Below are 18,614 nucleotides of genomic sequence, written 5' to 3'. Positions count from 1 at the left end.
TGGGGGTTGGGGGGCTGGAGGGACCGGGGCGGGGGCGCCGGGCCGCAGCGTCCCCCCCCCCTCCCCGGGAGCGGCTGTCGGCTCCGACCGCCGGGTCACGGCGCCGTGTGTTAGGGGCGCCTCTCCGGACTTGGGGCTCCAGCCCCACCGCGGGGGTATGTATAGAGGATTTAAGTGTTTTTAAGTAAAAGAGCACGTGAAGTGCGGCGTGTCAGCCAGCCCAGGGCGCGTAAACCCTCGGGGGCGGCGGTGCGCATCCCCGCGAACCGCGCCGAGACGCCGGCAGATGTCGGTACCGAGCTGGAGGCTCGGCCGCTGCGGAGATGACGACCACTAACGTGAACGCTGGGAAGGGCGGAGATTGGAGCTTCACTCTCTCTCTCTCTCTTTTTTTTTTTTTTTAAGATTTTATTTATTTATTCCAGAGACACCGAGAGAGGGGCAGAGACCCAGGCAGCGGGAGAAGCAGGCTCGGTGCAGGGAGCCCGAGGCGGGACTCCGTCCCAGCACCCCGGGGCCTCGATCTGAGCCTGGAGCTTCACTCGCAGACCCTTTCCTCCCGTCCCTTGATACTGGGGAGAAGGGTCGTTCTACTTGCGGGTGCACACTCCTTCCAGCCTCGGCCCCGGTGAAAGCAAATGATGAACGAAGCTTCCTTTTATACCGCGAGCTGCATTGGCCGCTAGTCCGCCGGGGACTGGGGGGCTGTGACGTGTGGCAGCAGAGGCCTTGTGCGGAACACATGACGAGGATGCGAAGTTGAGTAAGAGGAGGATTCCCTTTCCCCCGAGACGCTATGCTGAAAAGTGCCATAGCAAGAAAGAGGTTCTTTCTCAAATCTCGCAGGGATTGGCTCTAGGATGAGTACGGTTTGTCTGAAGTTAGGCGCAAAAGTCAGAAATGACTTACCCCTTCCAGCGATAACCAAGCCAGTTTGAACTAGGTTATCTTTTTAAAAAAAAAAAAAAATCACGATGTTATCAGGATGAATCCTTTCGTGGACTCCGCAGAAACAGAGACAAGAGGTTATCTTCATCATACCGGCAAGAACTATTTCACGAGTGCCCACCGGGTGCTCACTGCTGTTCGCAAACTAAGGATACAGCAGTGAATAAGGAGCTTGCATTTGTGAGCTAAACAGCCAGAAAAATGTTTTCTTTATTGGCTTTACAAAGTCTTTAAAATATATACAATGACTTCACAGTTTTCTAAACAAGGTTAGAAGGCTCCGAGCTAAAACATCTATGAGCTAAAACGTAACTATGACCCTGTGTTTTAAATATACGACTCAGGAAAATTCTTTATTTTTGAAGATATACTGAATTACTTTGGTTGTTTCAGCTCTTTGGAGTGTGTTGCAAAAAGGGATACTGATTTTTTTTTTTTTTTTTTTTAGAATTATATTTCTAGTTTAACTGGTGATGCTCCAACCCATGGGAGTAAAAAGGAAGAAGTGAACATGAAATTTTTTGTGTTTCGGGGTGCTTAAAAAATAAATGCTGGGATCCCTGGGTGGCGCAGCGGTTTGGCGCCTGCCTTTGGCCCAGGGCGCGATCCTGGAGACCCGGGATCGAATCCCACGTCGGGCTCCCGGTGCATGGAGCCTGCTTCTCCCTCTGCCTGTGTCTCTGCCTCTCTCTCTCTCTGTGACTGTCATAAATAAATAAAAAATTTAAAAAAAATTTAAAACAAATAAAAAAAATAAATGCTAACACATTTCTCTCAAACCTGAAATACCTTCAAAAGTATACTTATCAGTAGTTTACTACCTTATCTACTCTACTTTGGATTTGCAAGATTTGGCCTTGAAAGAAAGTATATTACTGAAAAACTATGTTTTTGTCATTAAGGACTAGGAAACGGCATTCAAGATACTTTGGAAGCATTACTTTTAATACACTTATTTGTTCTGGCCTCAATTGGGGAGGAGTCACTTCAAATTAACAGGATTCTCTTCTTGGGAGTATATTTGCTAATAAATCTTCCCAGTCATTATAACTTAATATTCAATCTGCAAAAGGAATATTTTAAATCACCAATGAAATAGAGGATATGTTTATCGTTGTTTTGATGATTTCCAAAAGACTTAAGTGAAGGTAGAATTGCTGCCCGTAAGGGCAGAACACCTTACATGACTGGTTTTCTGAAGACAGAAGATGCCATTGTTAATTTAAAAGTCATGAATTTTCTATTCCAACATGCCAGTTGCCCAGATTCATCTGAAGGATTTGGTCTTCAGTGTTACTAAATCTGTTTTCAAAACTTCTAGCCTGTCCCTTGAATTCTGTGTGTTGACACAGATTGCCTTTTGTTCATTTTCTTATTTTACTAGCACATCTAGTATGTGGACCAGACCTTTCTCTATCAGATATTTCACTGCCCAAATTTCCTCCCACATGCACAACAGGTGGATTTCATCACAGATTAATTTTATTTTACTTATTTTTAATTTTTTTATTTATTTATGATAGTCACACACACACACACACACAGAGGCAGAGATACAGGCAGAGGGAGAAGCAGGCTCCATGCACCGAGAGCCTGACGTGGGATTCGATTCTGGGTCTCCAGGATTGCGCCCTGGGCCAAAGGCAGGCGCTAAACCGCTGCACCACCCAGGGATCCCTCACAGATTAATTTTAATTCAGCAGCTCTTTTCTGAATGTAGTGCTGGGAACAGTGAGAGTGCAAAAGAATTTACAGTCTGAAGTACTCAGGGAGAGAAATATACATATTGTACTAGACACAAGAGACACAAAATAACCAAGATAAGGATGCTGGCAGTGAGGGAGGGATACTAGTCAGGGAGCCTGTGCTTAGAACTGGAGAGGTCTCCTAATTCTGAGCAATAGGTTCTAACATTTTAGCTTTATGCATTAGAACATAGTTTACATTAGACTAAAATTTAGCTTGAAATAGAATTGCAGAATTGGACTCCAGGGATCTTGAAGAAGAAAAAAAAAAAAAAAACACCACCACCTTATGTGTTCTAGGAACACACTGGTTCATTTGCCTTTCAGTAGAACGATCAAAACAAACCAAAAAAAGAACTGAGGAACTCTGTGAGGTTTTGAGGAACGCAACAATAAAAGGGCTTTATTTTCTTTCTCTTTCCTTCTTTTTTCTTTCTCTTTTTTTCTTTCTTTCTCTTTTTTGAGACACTGTTTTGCAAGATATCAGTAGGGCCAATTTAGTCAAGATAATTTGAAAGGAACTTCAAGTAAATCTCCCTTTAAAAAGTCCCACTGAAACCGCAATTCAGATTGTTTTTGTTCTCAAGAGAGAAGATATAGAATGTTTAACCCTAATGAATTACAAGTAGACACTTCCTACTACACCTACCTGATGGATGGGATGGTTGCTTTGCTTTGGTATTGCATCCGGAGACAGTGCCATCTTGGGATGCAAGTGAGCTTTGTGCTGTTACGTGGAGATGTGCTGTGTGCGTGCATAGGAGTGCAGACGTACGGTGTTTCTGTTGGGGTGCAAACATGGTATATCAGTGGCACATATGCTGTTTGAGCATTGGGGTGCACCGTGCTGTGTTAGAGTGCAAGCGTGCCATGTTGGGGCGCAGATGTGCTTGCTGTGTTGGGGTACTGGAGTGCAGATGTGCTGTGTCGGGGTGCAAGCGTGCTGTGCTGGGGTGCATATGTGCTGTAAGGTGCAAGCGTGCTGTGCTGGGGTGCAAGCGTGTTGTACTCGGGTGCAGACGTGCAGTGTTGGGGAGCATACTGCTGTGTGGGGGTGCAGACGTGCTGTGTAGTGTGCAAGCGTGCTGTGCTGGGGTGCAGACGTGCTTCCGGAGCAGGCGAGGAGCCGGAGGCAGGTGCCCACGCCGTGAACTGTGGCTGGCAGCGGCCTCCCGCGCCCCGGCCCCGACTCCGACTCGCCGGCGTCAGCACAAACACCGCGCACGGCAGGATCGGAGGAGCAGAAGGGCCCCCTCGTCCTCGGCCTGGGACGCCCGCTCTTCCCCGCCCCGAGCGCCACGGCGAGGCCACGGCGAGCCCCCGGCGGGCCAGAGGGAGGCGCTGCCGCCGCTCCCGACCTCCTCTTGCGGGGATCGGCTGGGCGGGGGCAGGTCCTCTTCCGCAGTGGGCGGGCGCGGCCGAGTCCCTTCCGGGGTGGGCGTGGCGTGGCGAGATCCTCTTCCGGGCTGGGCGGGGCCCGGGAGTCCGTCCTCCTGGGTTGGGCAGGTCCTTTCCGGGAGGCCGTTTCCGGGGTGGGCGGGGCCTGGGAGCCGGCTTCCGGGTGGGCGTGGCCAGCGCGCGCTCCGCCCCGCCCCGCGCAGGCGTGGCGAGGCCCCGAGAGGCGGGCAGGCGGGCAGGCGGGCAGGCAGGCGGGCGGGCGGGCGGGCCATGCTGCCGACGCGCCGGCCGGGTGCGGGCCCCCGGCTGCTGGGGGTCGCGCTGGGCCTGGGGGCCCCGCGGGGCCGGGCGCGGGCGGTGTCGGGGGCGCGCGGGCAGGCCTGGCTGCAGCCAGAGGGCCACGACACGGGCGTCAGGGTGTACAACAGCCTCACCCGGAGGAAGGACCCCTTGATTGTGGGCCGCGCGGACGCCGCCTCCTGGTAGCCGCCGGGCCTGGGGCGGCGGAGGACCGAGCGGGGGGGGGGGGGGGGCGGGGCACTTCGTAAGTCCACGGTCCGTGGGAGCACCGTCGGGCATCCGGGGGCAGCCCCGCCGAGCGGCCGCTTAGCGTGGGCCAAGGGCCGGGCGAGCTGAGTGAGCTTCCTTGCGAGCGCGCTCCACCTGGTGGGTCTCCCTCTGTTCCCAGGTACAGCTGCGGACCGACCGTCTATGACCACGCGCACCTTGGCCACGCCTGGTGAGTGCGCCCCTGGGGCTTCGGCGCTCCCGGGGCCGTTTGTTCTGGGCGGAGCCTTTCGCGGACAGGCCCTGTCTGCCGGGCGTCAGCCCAGGATACCGAGTCGCTGCGGTCCGGAGATTGCGGGAAGCGCACCTGCTGTCTCGCGTGGTTCTCCTGGTGAAGTCTAAGCCCCTGGGCCCGTCTCACGGGGCATCAGTGCGGCGCGGTGCTGACAACCTGCCTGGGAATTAGCTGCCTCCTGGTGGATCTAGTGAGATGCCCCAGCTCCCTGGGGCCGCAGTCAGCCGAGAGAAGCGATTCCTGGCCTCTGTGTTTTATCTCTCCTTTCCAAATTTGGACAGCCCATTTTGTTATTTGCTACCTTGAGTCCTGGTTTCGTCATCTTTGAGACGAGGCTGAAAATGGTATCCATCTGTTGGGGCCTTCACAGTTTGATGAAACAACACCCCTAAAGTATGGCTTACACAGCCCCTGCTGTGGACTGCGGGCGGGGGGGGGGGGGGCAAGCAGCTGTCGGGGATCAAGAACTTACCCCAGGCCGTGCAGTCAGGGGGCGGCAGGGCCTGCTGTGTCTGATCTGGTGCTTGCTTTCTCAACCTCTTAACCATCCCCGCCTTTGTCAAAATTACACTTTTCCTAAAGACTTTATTTATTTGGGAGAGAGTGAAAAGGAGAAACAGACTCCTGGCTGAGCTGGGAGCCCACGCGGGCTGGATCCCAGAACCCTGACATCATGACCTAGCCAAGGCAGACACTTCATCAGCAGAGCCCCAGAGCCCCCCCCCTCCCCCCCGGGAGCCTATCTTATTCACTTTTTAAACTTGTTATGTTTCAGACTAAAAAAAGCTACATTGATTTGCTACACCTTTTTACAAAATCATATGCCAGGCAGGAAGGCTGGTGTGTTAGTTGTGTTTTTGTTAAAACAGAATCGGTGGCTAACTCACCATTGATTTTAAAAAGGATCTTTTGACCTCTTTATTGAAGTATGGAATATGTTGGGGAAGGATCACAAAGACAGAATGAAATCAGGCTCTTTTATAGAGCCAAGTAGATACAGTTTCTGAGATCAGATGGGGTTTGCACCATGCAGCCAGGTGACGTGTCAGGCCCACCCTCCGTTAAGAGATGGAGCATGACCTTCCTGATGGCTTCACTTCAAAAAGCTGGCTCTCAGGTCCTTGAGACTCTCCAGATTCATGGGACTTTACAAGATATTTCCTTAGCCATTAAAACCGTTACGGGACGCCTGTGTGGCTCAACGGTTGAGCATCTGCCTTTGGCTTGTGTCATGATCCTGGGGTCCTGGGATCCTAAAGACATCGCGACAGTTCTGGAAGTCTGTACCAATTTCCTGTCCAAGTTCACATCCCCCCACTCTCCTCCCCCAGGTAACCACGCTGGCCTCTATTTTAAAAAGACAGGTACTTGGGGCACTTGGCTGGCTCAGTGGGTAGAGCATGCAACTCAGCCTCGGGATCATGAGTTCATGCCCCACCCTGGCCGTAGAGCTTACCTTAAAAAAAAAAAAAAAAAAAAAAAAAAAGACACAGCACGAGCAGTATGCCAGGCTCTTTTCTAAATGCTTTACAAACACTAGCCAGTGTGGTTCTGACAGCAGGGCGGAGGGGTGTTGCTAATGTCACTCAGGGTCAGATGGGGACCTTGCCGGTCATGTGTGTGGGGAGTGGTCCCTGGGGGGGGGGCCAGATGAAGGACACTGATGACCGTGGTGACAACAGCCCCTGCCTCTAGGATGTCGTGCTGTATAAGCGCCAGGATCATGGTCAGCGACCCCATGGCCTCCTGGGATTCTGCCCAATTTATAAATAAGCCGCCCGAGGCTTCCATGATTAAATATCTTGGCAAGGAGTTTCCGAGCAACCTCGCTTGGTCAGTGGCGCTGTGCTCCGGGAAGGGGAATGTGGGAAGCAGGCGGGGTGCAACGACGGGCTAGTGTTCCACCTGTGAGGCTGGGTGGGTGACAGATGAGCATGAGATTAGCTGACCTTGAGTTCTAAGGCTGCTTTTATGGGAAACCAGATTCTTGACGTTTTAAATGCTCTGGAGCCCTTTTGGTTTTACACAACAGAGCACCCCAAGTGTGGCCTACCCGTAAGCTGGTATTTTAATTTCCCATGATGGTGTGTGCGTTTCTCAGGAGTAATGCCACACAATTCTCACGGCCTCGTCCTTGGTTTGCTGCACCTTCTGTTTTGCCATAGTGGAGCATTCCAGTTGTTCTAGATATTCTAGAAATGAACAAGGACGGTAAAAGCTCTCAGTACTTTACCTCGTGGGAGTGTATTACCAGTGAACTGTTATACCATTAAGTGGGTGTCAACTCACTTAACAGCTGCAGCAGGAAACATGCCAACCGTGTGCCTGACATCGCGGTGATGCCTGTGTTGATTTCTTGGGAGGATCTGTGTGGGCCAGTGGGGGGAAGGCTTGTCCTCTTCCTAGCGGCACGGAACCCGTCAGTCCCATCACACACCCAAAGTGCAGAGTAGCCTGTTACAATGCAAAGTGTTCCTTTTTTTTTTTTTAATAAGTTTATTTTTATTATTTTTTAAGATTTTATTTATTCATGAGAGGCACACACAGAGAGAGAGAGGCAGAGACACAGGCAGAGGGAGAAGCAGGCTCCATGCAGGGAACCTGATGTGGGACTGGATCCCGAGACTCCAGGACCATGCCCTGGGCCGAAGGCAGGCACCAAACCGCTGAGCCATCCAGGGATCCCCCAAAGCGTTCCTTTTTAAAGATCCCAGTGGTGACTTTGTGCATTCAAGACATCCTGACAACTCTTTCCTTTCAGCTCATATGTTAGGTTTGATATCATCCGGAGGATCCTCACCAGGGTTTTTGGATACAACGTCATCATGGTGATGGGAATCACAGATGTGGACGATAAAATTATTCACAGAGCCTCCGAGGTAAGCGCAGACAATGATGTTGGCCAGTAACTGGACGGATGAACATGACAGTCCCAATAGCGGCTCCACAGGGTGTTCCGCATCTCTGCATCCACACGTAGCCCAGCGAGGCCACTCTGTCAGGTTATCACGGGACTCTCCGCCCTGGGAAAGGAGGCCTGTTGGATTCTGGTCACCAAATGGGTCCTCTCCCCCTGCCCTGGTATCCTGCCCTGAACCCTGTCCCTTCCCTCGCCCCGCGGCCTCCAGCGGCTAAGTCCCGCTTTCAGAACAGGCAAGCAGCTCATGGAGGTTCAATTTTCTTGTTGGTTGAGTGCACAGGACACTTCTCTTATAATCTTTCAGTATTTAAGGTAAGCTCTGGGGGAAAGTTTTAACTGAGAAGTTAAGTATTACAGTTTTTAAGAAGTCTACTTTCTGGTTTTCATAATTGGCAACTTTAACAGTGATCTCTAAACCTCTGTATATTACTGGTAGATGATCTAATCTATGCAAAAACCTACACCAAGTGCTTTACATTCCTGTTATTTTAGAAGATGTATGTACTAGAAACTGTATATACTATTTTTTAGGAAACCAGTCTATACTTTATAGTCTGCTTTTTACGCTTAATGTATTTTGAGTATTTTTTCATGTTTTTAAATACTCTTGACCATTTTTATTTATTTTATTTTAAGGATTTATTTATGTATTTATTCATGAGAGACACAGAGAGAGAGGCAGAGACCTAGGCAGGGGAGAAGCAATCTCCCTGCAGGGAGCCCAATGCAGAACTCAATACCAGGACCCTGGGATCAGGATCTGAGCTGAAGACAGATGCTCAACCACTGAGCCACCTAGTTGCCACTTGACCATTTTTAAATAGTTGTATAGCATTTTATTGCATGGAGATACTCTGATTTACTGTTCTTATTTTTGGACTCTTGAGTTACTTCTATATTCTACTTTCTCTCAAACTTATTTTCTAGAAACCACATCTCCCTATTTTCTATCAATGTGCCTTTTTTTTTTTTTTTTTTTTTTTTTTAAGTTTTATTTAAGTAGTCTCTGCCCCTGACCTGGGGCTTGAACTCACAAGCCTGAGATCAAGAGTTGCACGCTCCCCACGCCCCCAGACCCAAGCCCACAGGCACCCCCTAATTTGCCTTTTAAACAACTAGACAGCATTCACCCCGGGTGCTGTTCAGCAGTTCCCCATCATTGGCTGTGGTGTTTATAGCTGTTAAAAACAGGGCTGCTGGGACACCTGGGAGGCTCAGCAGTTGAGTGTCTGCCTTCGGCCCAGGGCGTGATCCTGGAGGCCTGGGATCGAGTCCCACATTGGGCTCCCCACAGGGAGCCTGCTTCTCCCTCTACCTGTGCCTCTGCCTCTCTCTGTGTGTGTCTCATGAATAAATAAATAAAATCTTAAAAACAAAAAACAGGGCTGCATGAATATCTTTTCTTTCACTAAATATGTTTCCCAAAGTGGAGTTACTGGATCCAGGAGGAATGGTTTATTTGATAAGGTTTTTCTTCTTAGAGTTGGGGTGGTTTAGAGAGTGTTTACTGACGGTGCTAAGATGGGCTGGAGCCCATCTTTAGATGTTACCCTCACGTCCTCAGCCTGGTTGGGCTTCCCGGGTTTGTCTTGTTTGGGTACCTTAGCCAGTGCGTCATGCTCCCTTACAGGAGATTCAGTTTCCATTTCCAGAACTGTCCAGGGTCAGGCCTGTGCCTGGCTTTGTGCTGACAAAGGTGGGGAAGCCAGGTCCTGGCTCATGGAGCTTGTGTCGGGTGAGGCAGATGAACCCACAGAGGGATGCTCTGTGTGCGACGTTCATTTTACAAGTCCAGGTAGAGGGGTACAGGGAAGACCATCACAGCTCCCTGGGAGTCACCCAAGTGACTCACTGGAAGAGGTTAGCTCAGGATCAAACATTAGCAGAGGATGGGTGGTGAGGAGTGAGGGCAGGAAGGACATCTGGGCAGAGGGGTGTGCGAGAACGGGCCAAGACCTGCATGAAGGGCTGTGTGGGAACCTGTGGTCCAGCTCCCATGGGCCATAGGGGGGACTTGCAGGTGAGGCTGGAAAGGTGGGGGCGGCTGGGCCCAGGGGATGTACTGGGAACTTGGACTTGGTCCCTGTTCTTGGGTTGCTCTTGGTCCAGTGGAGACCACTCACTCTGGGGTGGGGAGGACACAGCCAGAGATGGGCCCATTGGCGGGGTTGGTGGGAGCTCTGCTGCAAGAGAGGGGTGTCCCAGAGAGCAGATTTAGAGTGAGGTACCTAAAGAAACGCAAACTTGGATACAGAAATTTGAAGCTCAGTCAGCTCAAGGCTTTGGTCTAATAAAGATATGGGTGGACTTTGTCCTAGTTCCTGGCACAGAGCGCCTAAAATCCATTGAATCTGTGGAGTGAGAGAGTGTCTTTGTTTGCTCATGAGATCATGGTTGGGCCCCTCGAGAGCTTCAGGACGGAGGCTGGGGTCCCAGAGACCCAGCCACAGAGAGTGCTGAGAACTTTCGCCCCCACTCCTGCCTTGAGCTGATCACCGGTGGCCAGTGATTAATCAACTGTCCTATATACCGAAGCCTCTATAAACACCCCCGACGGACCCCCGGGTGGCTCAGTGGTTGGGCATCTGCCTTTGGCCCAGGGCGTGATCCTGAGTCACGGGATCGAGTTCTGCATCGGACTCCCTGCGTGGAGCCTGCTTTTCCTTCTCCATCTGGCTGTGTCTCTGCCTCTGTCTCTCTCTGTGTCTCTCCCTAATAGATAAATAAAGTCTTTAAAAAACAAAACAAAACAAAAACAAAACAAAAAAACACCCCTGAAATGGGGGAGAGGGGCTCGGCGCTTCAGGCTGATGAACACGGGTGGTGCTGGGAGGGTGGCGCTGGAGAGAGTCTGGGAGCCCCAGCCCTTGTCCCATGCTGCCCCTGAGCTGTGTCCTTTATGATAAACCGAGGATGGTTTGGAGTAAGTGGAGTGCTTTCTTGAGTTCTGTGATTCGTATCAAACCCCCAACTTTAGACTCTGGCAGAAGTTTGGGTGACCCAAGGACCCCATGCGCCTGGTGTCTCTTAAGAAAGAAACAAAATTATAAAGGGAAAAGAAGGCTTACAGTTTAAGATGTTTCTCAACCCTGGTTGCTCACTAGAAGCCCCTGAGAGGTGGTGAGAAGCCCCTGGGGAATTGTCAAATTGTCAACAGTCTCATGCCAGGCTGCATCCTAGACCAGTGGAATCAGAATCTTGGGGGGTGAATCAGGCATCTTTTTATTTAAATAACCGAAGCAACAGCCTTGGCACAGCAGAGGGAAGCTGGGTTGGGGTGTGAGAGGTGGCAGTAGTGTGGCCTATTCGGGGGGGTGGCAGAGGTAGCAGGACTGGGTCACAGTGGGCTCCTCACACCCTTAAGTCAGGGTCAGCAGTTATGGCTGCGGACCTGGGGGCATGAGAGGAGACCCCAAGTAGTGACGGATGTCTCACCAAGCCCCAGAGCCCTCAGGGATGGGGGCTAAGTGCGCTCCCTCCAGTGGCAGGGCCAAGGCATCCCTGCCAGGGCTCATGGGGCTCGGAAGGCATTTTCAGCAGCGCCAGCGGCTGCGTTGGTGGCGGCAGTTCGCACCGCGGGGTTGGAGGAGACACCAGCAGCAAATTCTTGCTGGGCTTTCTGAAAGCTGGCACCTGTGCGGCGGTACAAGGAGTGGATCCGCTTTAGCATCACAATTCCCAGCACAGCTATGCCAGTGAAGAGTCCCATGGGGTCTGTGCTGACCCGGGGAGTTAGTGTCAGGAGAGGGTTGAATGGTGGGACATCCAGCTGCAGGTGGACAGCCCAAGTGGCTGGAGGTGGGAAAGGCACGTTTGGTGTCAGAAGATGCCATAAGCCGAAAGTGAAGGGTGACCAGGCCAGGCTTGGGGTTCATCACCGTCCCTGGTGTTCTCTCTCTGCCCCTGGGGTCAGGTGTCCCCTTGGTCCAGCCAAGGCCCTGGGGCCCAGGTGAGCCATTCCTTTGTGGGGAGTGCAGGTAAGGGGCAGAGATGGGAGGGGACAGCCGGGAGGCAGAGCGAGGAGCGAGGGGCTCCCACTGCTGGCACCAGATGGCCAACCCCACAGTACCCTGTGTGCAGAGTGTGGGGGGCAAGGGGGCTGAGCTTGGGGGTGTCTGTCCTGGGCTGTCTGACTTCAGTTTGCGCTCAGCCACTCGCCGGGGACACAGCCTTTGGATTGTAGAGTGAAGCTTTTGAGCAAACAGGAGGAGGAAAGGAGCGTTGTCTGGTCCACAGGTAGGACAGACCGGGGAGGGGTGGGGGCACGGAGCCGTGCTGTTCTCTGGGATGTGCTGGAACGGTCCCTGAAGGAGCTAAGGAGGGGGCCCAGGGCCTTCGCTGGGAAGGCTGAGCCCAGAGGTGCTGCCTGCTGAGAGGGCGGGGAGCTGGTAGCAAGAAAGCTGTGGTCTGTGGCATAGTGAGCACGGTGTTGGAAGGGACCAGGCAGCAGGAGGAGTTGTTCCGGAGGAAGGTGACCCGCTGATCTGATCTGCCCTCACTCAGGACCGAGACAGCACGTGTGGGTCTCTGCACTTGATGAAATGGGCTCTGTTGTGAATCTTCAGAATTGGAGGTGAAAGTGCCCCTGAAAGGCCTGGTAGGGGGTGGGGGGAAAGGAAAGGGGAAAAGGAAAAGGGCTGAAGGGCTCAGATGAGGGGCGGGCAGGGTTGTGGAGGCATCTGGGGGGGAGGGGCAGACTTTAGGAGGAGGGGCTGCAGCACCAGGTGAAGGCAGCAGGAAGGAGGTTACCTAGAGGATTTCACAAATGCCACAGGAGGTGTCGCTTGTTACTTTTGTGAGTTGTATTATCCATAGCTTATGGGTAGGTTCACTTAAAAATTCTGTATGTATAGAGCATTTAATTTTTGATGCCTGGAGATTTCCCTCTGTGTCAGATACTAATGCGGCACTGAATAGCTTTTCTCAAGATAATGTCTCTAAGATGATAAAACATGTGTCTGAAACAGGGTTATGAAAGCATCTACTGGTTCTTTAGTATCTGGCAAAAAGGCTATTTTTTATCTAATGCAACTTTTTAAAGTGATGGCGATACTCTTCACACCATCTGCTCCAGCACTCACTTTTACAATATTTGAAATTACAATATTACACTTTCCTGAATCACTCCCTTGACTTTAATTTTTGGCGCAGTGTTAAGGTTTGTAGGGGTAAAAACCACAGGAGGATTTCTGGGGCGAGAGCTACAACAGGAGCGGTACACTGGCGTTGGCACATCTGTAGGAGAAATTGGAACGAATGTGTCAGAGTGACTCAAGCCAAAGGTATTCTTTCTGGGTTTCGGGACACTAGCCCCTATTGCCCTTCTTTGCGAGAAGAGGGCTGGACACAGGCTCTGTGTCCCACAGGACAAAGCCCTGGGGCCCTTGCTCGGGGCCCCAGCTTGAGACAGTTCATGAGACGGTAACCTGAAATCTACCGCCGAGACCGCCTCGGCACCTGCCGTGTGCAGTTTGTTTTTTGGGGAGTGAGAGCAGTGCTGTCCAGATACGTGGTGTGACCAGCTGCCCAAAGATTAAATTTGAAAACTTTCTTTTAAAACACAATTCCACTCCTCTGTGCAAGGCCAGCAATAGACTGGTGTCCCACTTACAGTTCACTGCCACTTGGCGTTTCCAAACCGTGCCCCTCAGGCTCGTGCGTGTGAGCTGGAGCAGCCACAGGTGGAGCAGGGCTTGCTGGCTTGGGCTGTGTGGCGTCGGACGGGTCATTCAAAGGAGGGTGTGTGCGTGTGTGTGTGTGTGTCCTTACAACCACCCCGCCCTTTCAGAACTAGACACATGGATTTTAATGTTCCTGTGGGGCCAGGAGAAGTCTGTGAAGGAAGCATGTTAAGGAAGGTGTAGTCCTGCCTAATATTAAAACACTTTTAGGGACACCTCGGTGGCTCAGCGGTTGAGCATCTGCCTTTTGCTCCAGGTGTGATCCCGGGATCGAGTACCACATTGGGCTCCCTGCATGGAGCCTGCTTCTCCCTCTGCCTGTGTCTCTGCCTCTCTCTCCTCTCTCTCTCTCTCTCTCTCTGTCTCATGAATAAATAAATAAAATCTTTTTTTTTTTTTTTTTTTTTTTATTTATTTATGATAGGCACACAGTGAGAGAGAGAGAGGCAGAGACACAGGCAGAGGGAGAAGCAGGCTCCATGCACCGGGAGCCCGACGTGGGATTCGATCCCGGGTCTCCAGGATCGCGCCCTGGGCCAAAGGCAGGCGCCAAACCGCTGCGCCACCCAGGGATCCCCAATAAATAAAATCTTTAAAAAAAAAAAAAAAACTTTTAAAGCGGGGCACCTGGGTGGCTCAGTCGGTGAAGCATCTGCCTTCAGCTCAGGTCATCATGTCAGGGTCCTGCATCAGGCTCCCTGCTCAGTGGGAGTCTGCTTCTCCCTCTGCCCCTCCCCACCTTGCTTATGCGCTCTCTCTCTCTCTCTCTCTCTCAAATAAATAAATAAATCTTTAAAAACATACACAAAAACCCAAAAAACACTTCTAAAGCTAGAGACAATTTTTTACTTTCACATATTCCTTTCTTTTTTGGGCACAGCTTTGAGGTCAAACAGACCTACAGTAAATTGCGTGGAGTACACACGAGGTGTACAGCAGGATGAAACCTGTGCACCTGTGAACCCATCACCAGTGTCAGGGTGAACATCTCTGTCCATCGCTCCCAGAAGCTGCCTCTGCCCCTTGTCATCCTTTCCGCTTTGCCATCCTGTCCCCAAGCATTCACCAGTGTGCGTTTGTCACTGTGAAGGTTGTAGACATTTTTTATTTTTTTACTTTTTAAAAGATTTTATTTATTTGACAGAGTGAGCACAAGCAGGGGGAGTGGCAGGCAGAGGGAGAGGGAGAAGCAGGCTCCCTGCAGAGCAGGGGACCCCATGGGGGACTCCATGTGGAGCTTGATCCTAGGACCCCGGGATCATGACCTCAGTTTGACCTGATCCGAAGGCAGATACTTAACCGACTGAGCCACCCAGCGGCCCCAAGGTTGTAGAAGTTAAATATCATTGTACAGGTACATTGTACAGATACCATGAGCAGATAAGGGAACACACTGGAAAGTTGGAAATAGACATGGTAAATAATGGAAATTTGTGATAACGGTGGCATTTCAAATCAGTGGAGAAGAGAAGAATTATCTGGTAAAAAAGTGTTGGCAGTTAGGTAAGCATCTGGGGAAAAAAAATAAACCCAGGTTGGATGTGTGCCTCACAACCAGATCAAGGAAGATTGGAGTCTAATGTGAAAGAAATGGAACTACGAATTACTAAAATGCCCTATTTATAGCCTCATATTGGGGAACACTCTCCTAAATCTGTTATCAAACCCAGGAGCCATTTGTGGGAAAAGATTGAGAAATACAAAGGATGGCTAAATATGGAAGTGACATTTTCTGTGTGACATAAAATAACCACAGAGTTGAAAGACTGAAGATAATTGAAATTCATATCAGAGATAAAAGGTTAATTTCTTTCATGTAACAACACTTCCTACAAATGAACAAGAAGAGTGCCATAAGCCAGTGGAGAAATGGGTATGGTGATTATAGATCATTTCACATAAGCGGCTCCTGAACACGAGATGTTCAGAGTACATGTTACTTACAGCGAGAAGGCATTTGTTAGCAGTCACGTTGCTGAAGTCCCCAAGTATGCCCCTTGTGCATTCAGGGCTCTCTCAGGTTTCAGACCCGTGCACCCTCCGTGGGGGGGGGCGGCCAGGAGACATTTTTTATTTTTTGCGTGCACCTGCCCCCCAACCAGCAGTCTGGTGTCTGGGTCTGTAGCTTAGAAGTGAACCTGCATGTGTCCCAGCAGAAGAGGGTGTGAGGAGGGGGCCTGGGGAGCTAGCAGCTCCGAGTGCACGGCCAGGGTGGGATGGTGGTGGTAGCGGAGAGAGGGAGCTGGGTGCAGGCGGTGTGTGCAAGGTGCTACAGTTCCAGGAGGGGATGCAGACATGTGTCTGGGAGCCCGGTTGTCTTTCCCAGATGTGCACAGAATCCTTGTAGCAATCTTGGGGGTTGTTAGGTGGGATCATCTCTGTGTTGGAAAGAAAGCCAAAGGCTGGGACGCCTGGGTGGCTCAGTGGTTGAGCATTTGCCTTTGGCTCAGGTCGTGATCCCGGGGTCCTGATATCAGTCCCACATCAGGTTCCCCGCAGGGAGCCTGCTTCTGCCTCTGCCTGTGTCTCTGCCTGTGTCTCTGCCTCTCTCTGTGTCTCTCATGAATAAATAAATAAAATTAAAAAAAAAAAAAAAAGCTGAAGACACAGAAGTTCATTGCCTTGGCCACAGCCACACAGCTGAAAAGTCACTTTGCTCACCAGATTTATTTATTCAGTAAATGTTTGGTGGTGAAGTTTCTAGGATGATTGCCTTTCTGGGGCATTGGGCAGGGAAGAACGTGGCTGCAGAGTGACAGGGCTGGAGGTGGCATCTCACTTGAGAAAGTTTCTTGCGGTCCTGGAGCTGCAGTGTGTTCGGCAGGACGCAGAGCCCTGGTAGGGGCCGGAGGAGCAAGAGCTGCAGATGCTGGTTGAGGGGGGGGGGGGAGCAGCTTCTGGTCCTTTCATGCTTTTGGTCTTAGAGCTTTTTTTTTCTGCTGAAAAGTAAAAAATGCTTCAGGAAGCCCAGTTCTGTGTGCCAGTGCCTTCGGAGCCCTTGGGACTGGAGGGCCGTGCCCCTGAATGCCCTGGGCTCAGAAATTGAGAATCTCTTTGTCTATGGGGTTTGCCTGTACTTCTTGCACCCCTACCAGCCCGGCCACCCACCTGCTGCCCCTCCCCCCAGCCTGGCCACCCCCCATTGCTACCGTGTCCCCTCCTCCCAGCCACCGGCCCGCTGCTCCCCCTGCCACCCCCCAGCCTGGCCACCCGCTCACTGTCCTCAGCCACCCCCCAGCCTGGCCACCCGTCTGCTGCCCCCTGCCACCCTCCAGCCTAGCCACCCCCCGCTGCCACTGTGTCCCTTCCTCCCAGCCACTGGCCCGCTGCTCCCCCTGCCACCACCCAGCCCAGCCACCTGTCCACTGCCCCCTGCCACCCCCCAGCCCAGCCACTCACGTACTGCCTCCAGCCACCCTCCAGCCTGGCCACCCCTCGCTGCCACCGTGTTCCCCCCTGCCACCCCCTAGCCCAGCCACTGGCCTGCTGCTCCCCCTGCCACCACCCAGCCCAGCCACTTGTCCACTGCCCCCTGCCACCCCCCACCCCGGCCACCCCCCACTGCCACCATGTCCCTTCCTCCCAGCCACTGGCCCACTGCTCCCCCAGCCACCACCAGCCCGGCCACCCACCTGCTGCCCTGTGTTCAGGTGCTCTGTTGCTTTCAAAACACTTCTTAGAGAGTTCCTCTTTCATGTATTTTTGACGTGTTTTCTTGCTCCCCAAGGCATAAGGGATAAGATAGAAACTCAAGTTTCTGGTTATTACGTAGAATAGATTAATCGAACTTGCCCTTGCCCTAGGAAAGTGGAAGCTTTTTTGTGTGTTTTGGGGTTTTGTTTTGAATTATGTAACAGAAATCATGATATTGTTTATTCCTGTTTTCTCTCTGACCAGAGGACGGGGTGACTTTGTGACTAGGTGAGATACTAGAAGGAGTTTGGGACCTAAAACCAAGGCCCCTTTGGGAGCACACAGGGCCCACGGAGGCCAGCCGCAGGGGTGGGGAGCCCAACCTGCTGACCAGCCCGCCTCGTCTCTCTGCAGATGAACATGTCACCTGCTTCTCTTGCCAACCTCTATGAAGAGGAATTTAAACAAGACATGGCAGCCTTGAAGGTAGCGTGTGTTGTGGCGTCTGCCTGTCGCGAGTGGGGAGAGTGAGCAGTGGGAGCCCTGTGGCTGACCAATGTGTGTCACCCAGGGATCGTCATTTCTCCTTTGCTTCCTGCCAGGTCCTGCCCCCCACGGTGTACGTGAGGGTAACCGAAACCATCCCCCAGATCATTTCTTTCATCGAGGGCATCATTGCTAACGGGCACGCTTATTCAACAGCGCAAGGTAGGGGTTGTGGTATTGAAATGGATCATTGGGTGAATACCCGTTGGATTTTGAGAAAGTAGGCGCGATTTATTGTCTTTACTGATTTGATGTGTCCCCAGATGCATCTGGGCCTCCCTGCCTCCCCCTGCGTGGAGCTGCCCCTCCGGCCTCCGCTACCCACTGCTGACCCCTGGCCGTGCTTGATCGTGTCCTTCTGGCAGACTCCTGCCCACTGTCTGCTGCCCCAGGGCTCACCGTCACCCTCAGCCTCACCTCCCCCTTCCAGCCCTTCTCGACCCAAATCCCACGCATCCTGTGCACCTGACCAGAGCTGTCTCCCTCCCAGGATATCTCTTCTTGCAGACCTCCACCCCCACTCTGGCACCTGTGCTGTGCCCACTGGTTGCCCGGCATTGTCTGCCTCAGCGTGCCATTAACACACTCATATTTTGTCACTTCTGGGATCAGAAAAACTTTTGCTTCTAGTGACCCACTAGCATGCCCAGCCCAGAGTTGGGATATGTGGGTCTTGCAATGTTCGTTGCAAGTAAATAACAAAGTATAAAGCATAACACTAGACACAGTTTCTGCAGGTTCTGTAAGAACCCTTCTTACAGGGTCCTACCTGCAAGCACAGATACACACGCAGGGCCCCTGGGGCCCCAGACATGGGTGCTGCCTGTCTCAATTACTGATGCTTACTTCAGAACAGTGTTTTTACTTTACCTCATTTGCTATATTGAGATTTTGTCTCCAAGAAAAACTTGTTTTTAAGGGGCTTGGGTGACTGAACCTGA

At 51.8% G+C, this 18,614-nt stretch overlaps 1 protein-coding gene and 2 long non-coding RNA genes across 7 annotated transcripts in view; 2 read left to right on the top strand and 1 right to left on the bottom strand.

The window, feature by feature from the left end:
* LOC112655956 (uncharacterized) lies at window positions 1–1,013 on the top strand. The gene is made up of 2 exons (XR_003133988.3): window positions 1–155; window positions 406–1,013. It is a non-coding gene; the product is annotated as an uncharacterized LOC112655956 (long non-coding RNA).
* On the bottom strand, window positions 388–4,040 carry LOC118351881 (uncharacterized). The gene is made up of 3 exons (XR_004808065.2): window positions 3,343–4,040; window positions 910–948; window positions 388–799 (listed from the first exon to the last, which is right to left on the bottom strand). It is a non-coding gene; the product is annotated as an uncharacterized LOC118351881 (long non-coding RNA).
* A 303-nt stretch (window positions 4,041–4,343) lies between these two features.
* Window positions 4,344–18,614, top strand: part of CARS2 (cysteinyl-tRNA synthetase 2, mitochondrial) — a 69,917-nt gene continuing 55,646 nt past the window's right edge. For 3 of the 5 annotated variants that reach the window (XR_004808061.2, XM_035704302.2, XM_035704301.2), the window contains exons 1-6: window positions 4,344–4,573; window positions 4,780–4,830; window positions 6,589–6,726; window positions 7,655–7,772; window positions 17,542–17,613; window positions 17,730–17,835. Coding sequence is in view for 4 of the 5 variants with exons in the window: in XM_035704302.2 (XP_035560195.2) it covers window positions 4,362–4,573; window positions 4,780–4,830; window positions 6,589–6,726; window positions 7,655–7,772; window positions 17,542–17,613; window positions 17,730–17,835 (697 nt within the window). In the remaining variant the exon portion in view is untranslated. The remainder of the gene's footprint in view (window positions 4,574–4,779; window positions 4,831–6,588; window positions 6,727–7,654; window positions 7,773–17,541; window positions 17,614–17,729; window positions 17,836–18,614) is intronic. The other 2 variants (XM_049099531.1, XM_049099532.1) reach the window with 1 other exon arrangement.

This window comes from Canis lupus, chromosome 22 (genome assembly GCF_003254725.2).
Source record: "Canis lupus dingo isolate Sandy chromosome 22, ASM325472v2, whole genome shotgun sequence".
Classification (NCBI taxonomy): Eukaryota; Metazoa; Chordata; class Mammalia; order Carnivora; family Canidae; genus Canis; species Canis lupus.
Note: the sequence above shows the minus strand (reverse complement) of the source record. Positions and strands in the feature narration are given on the sequence as shown.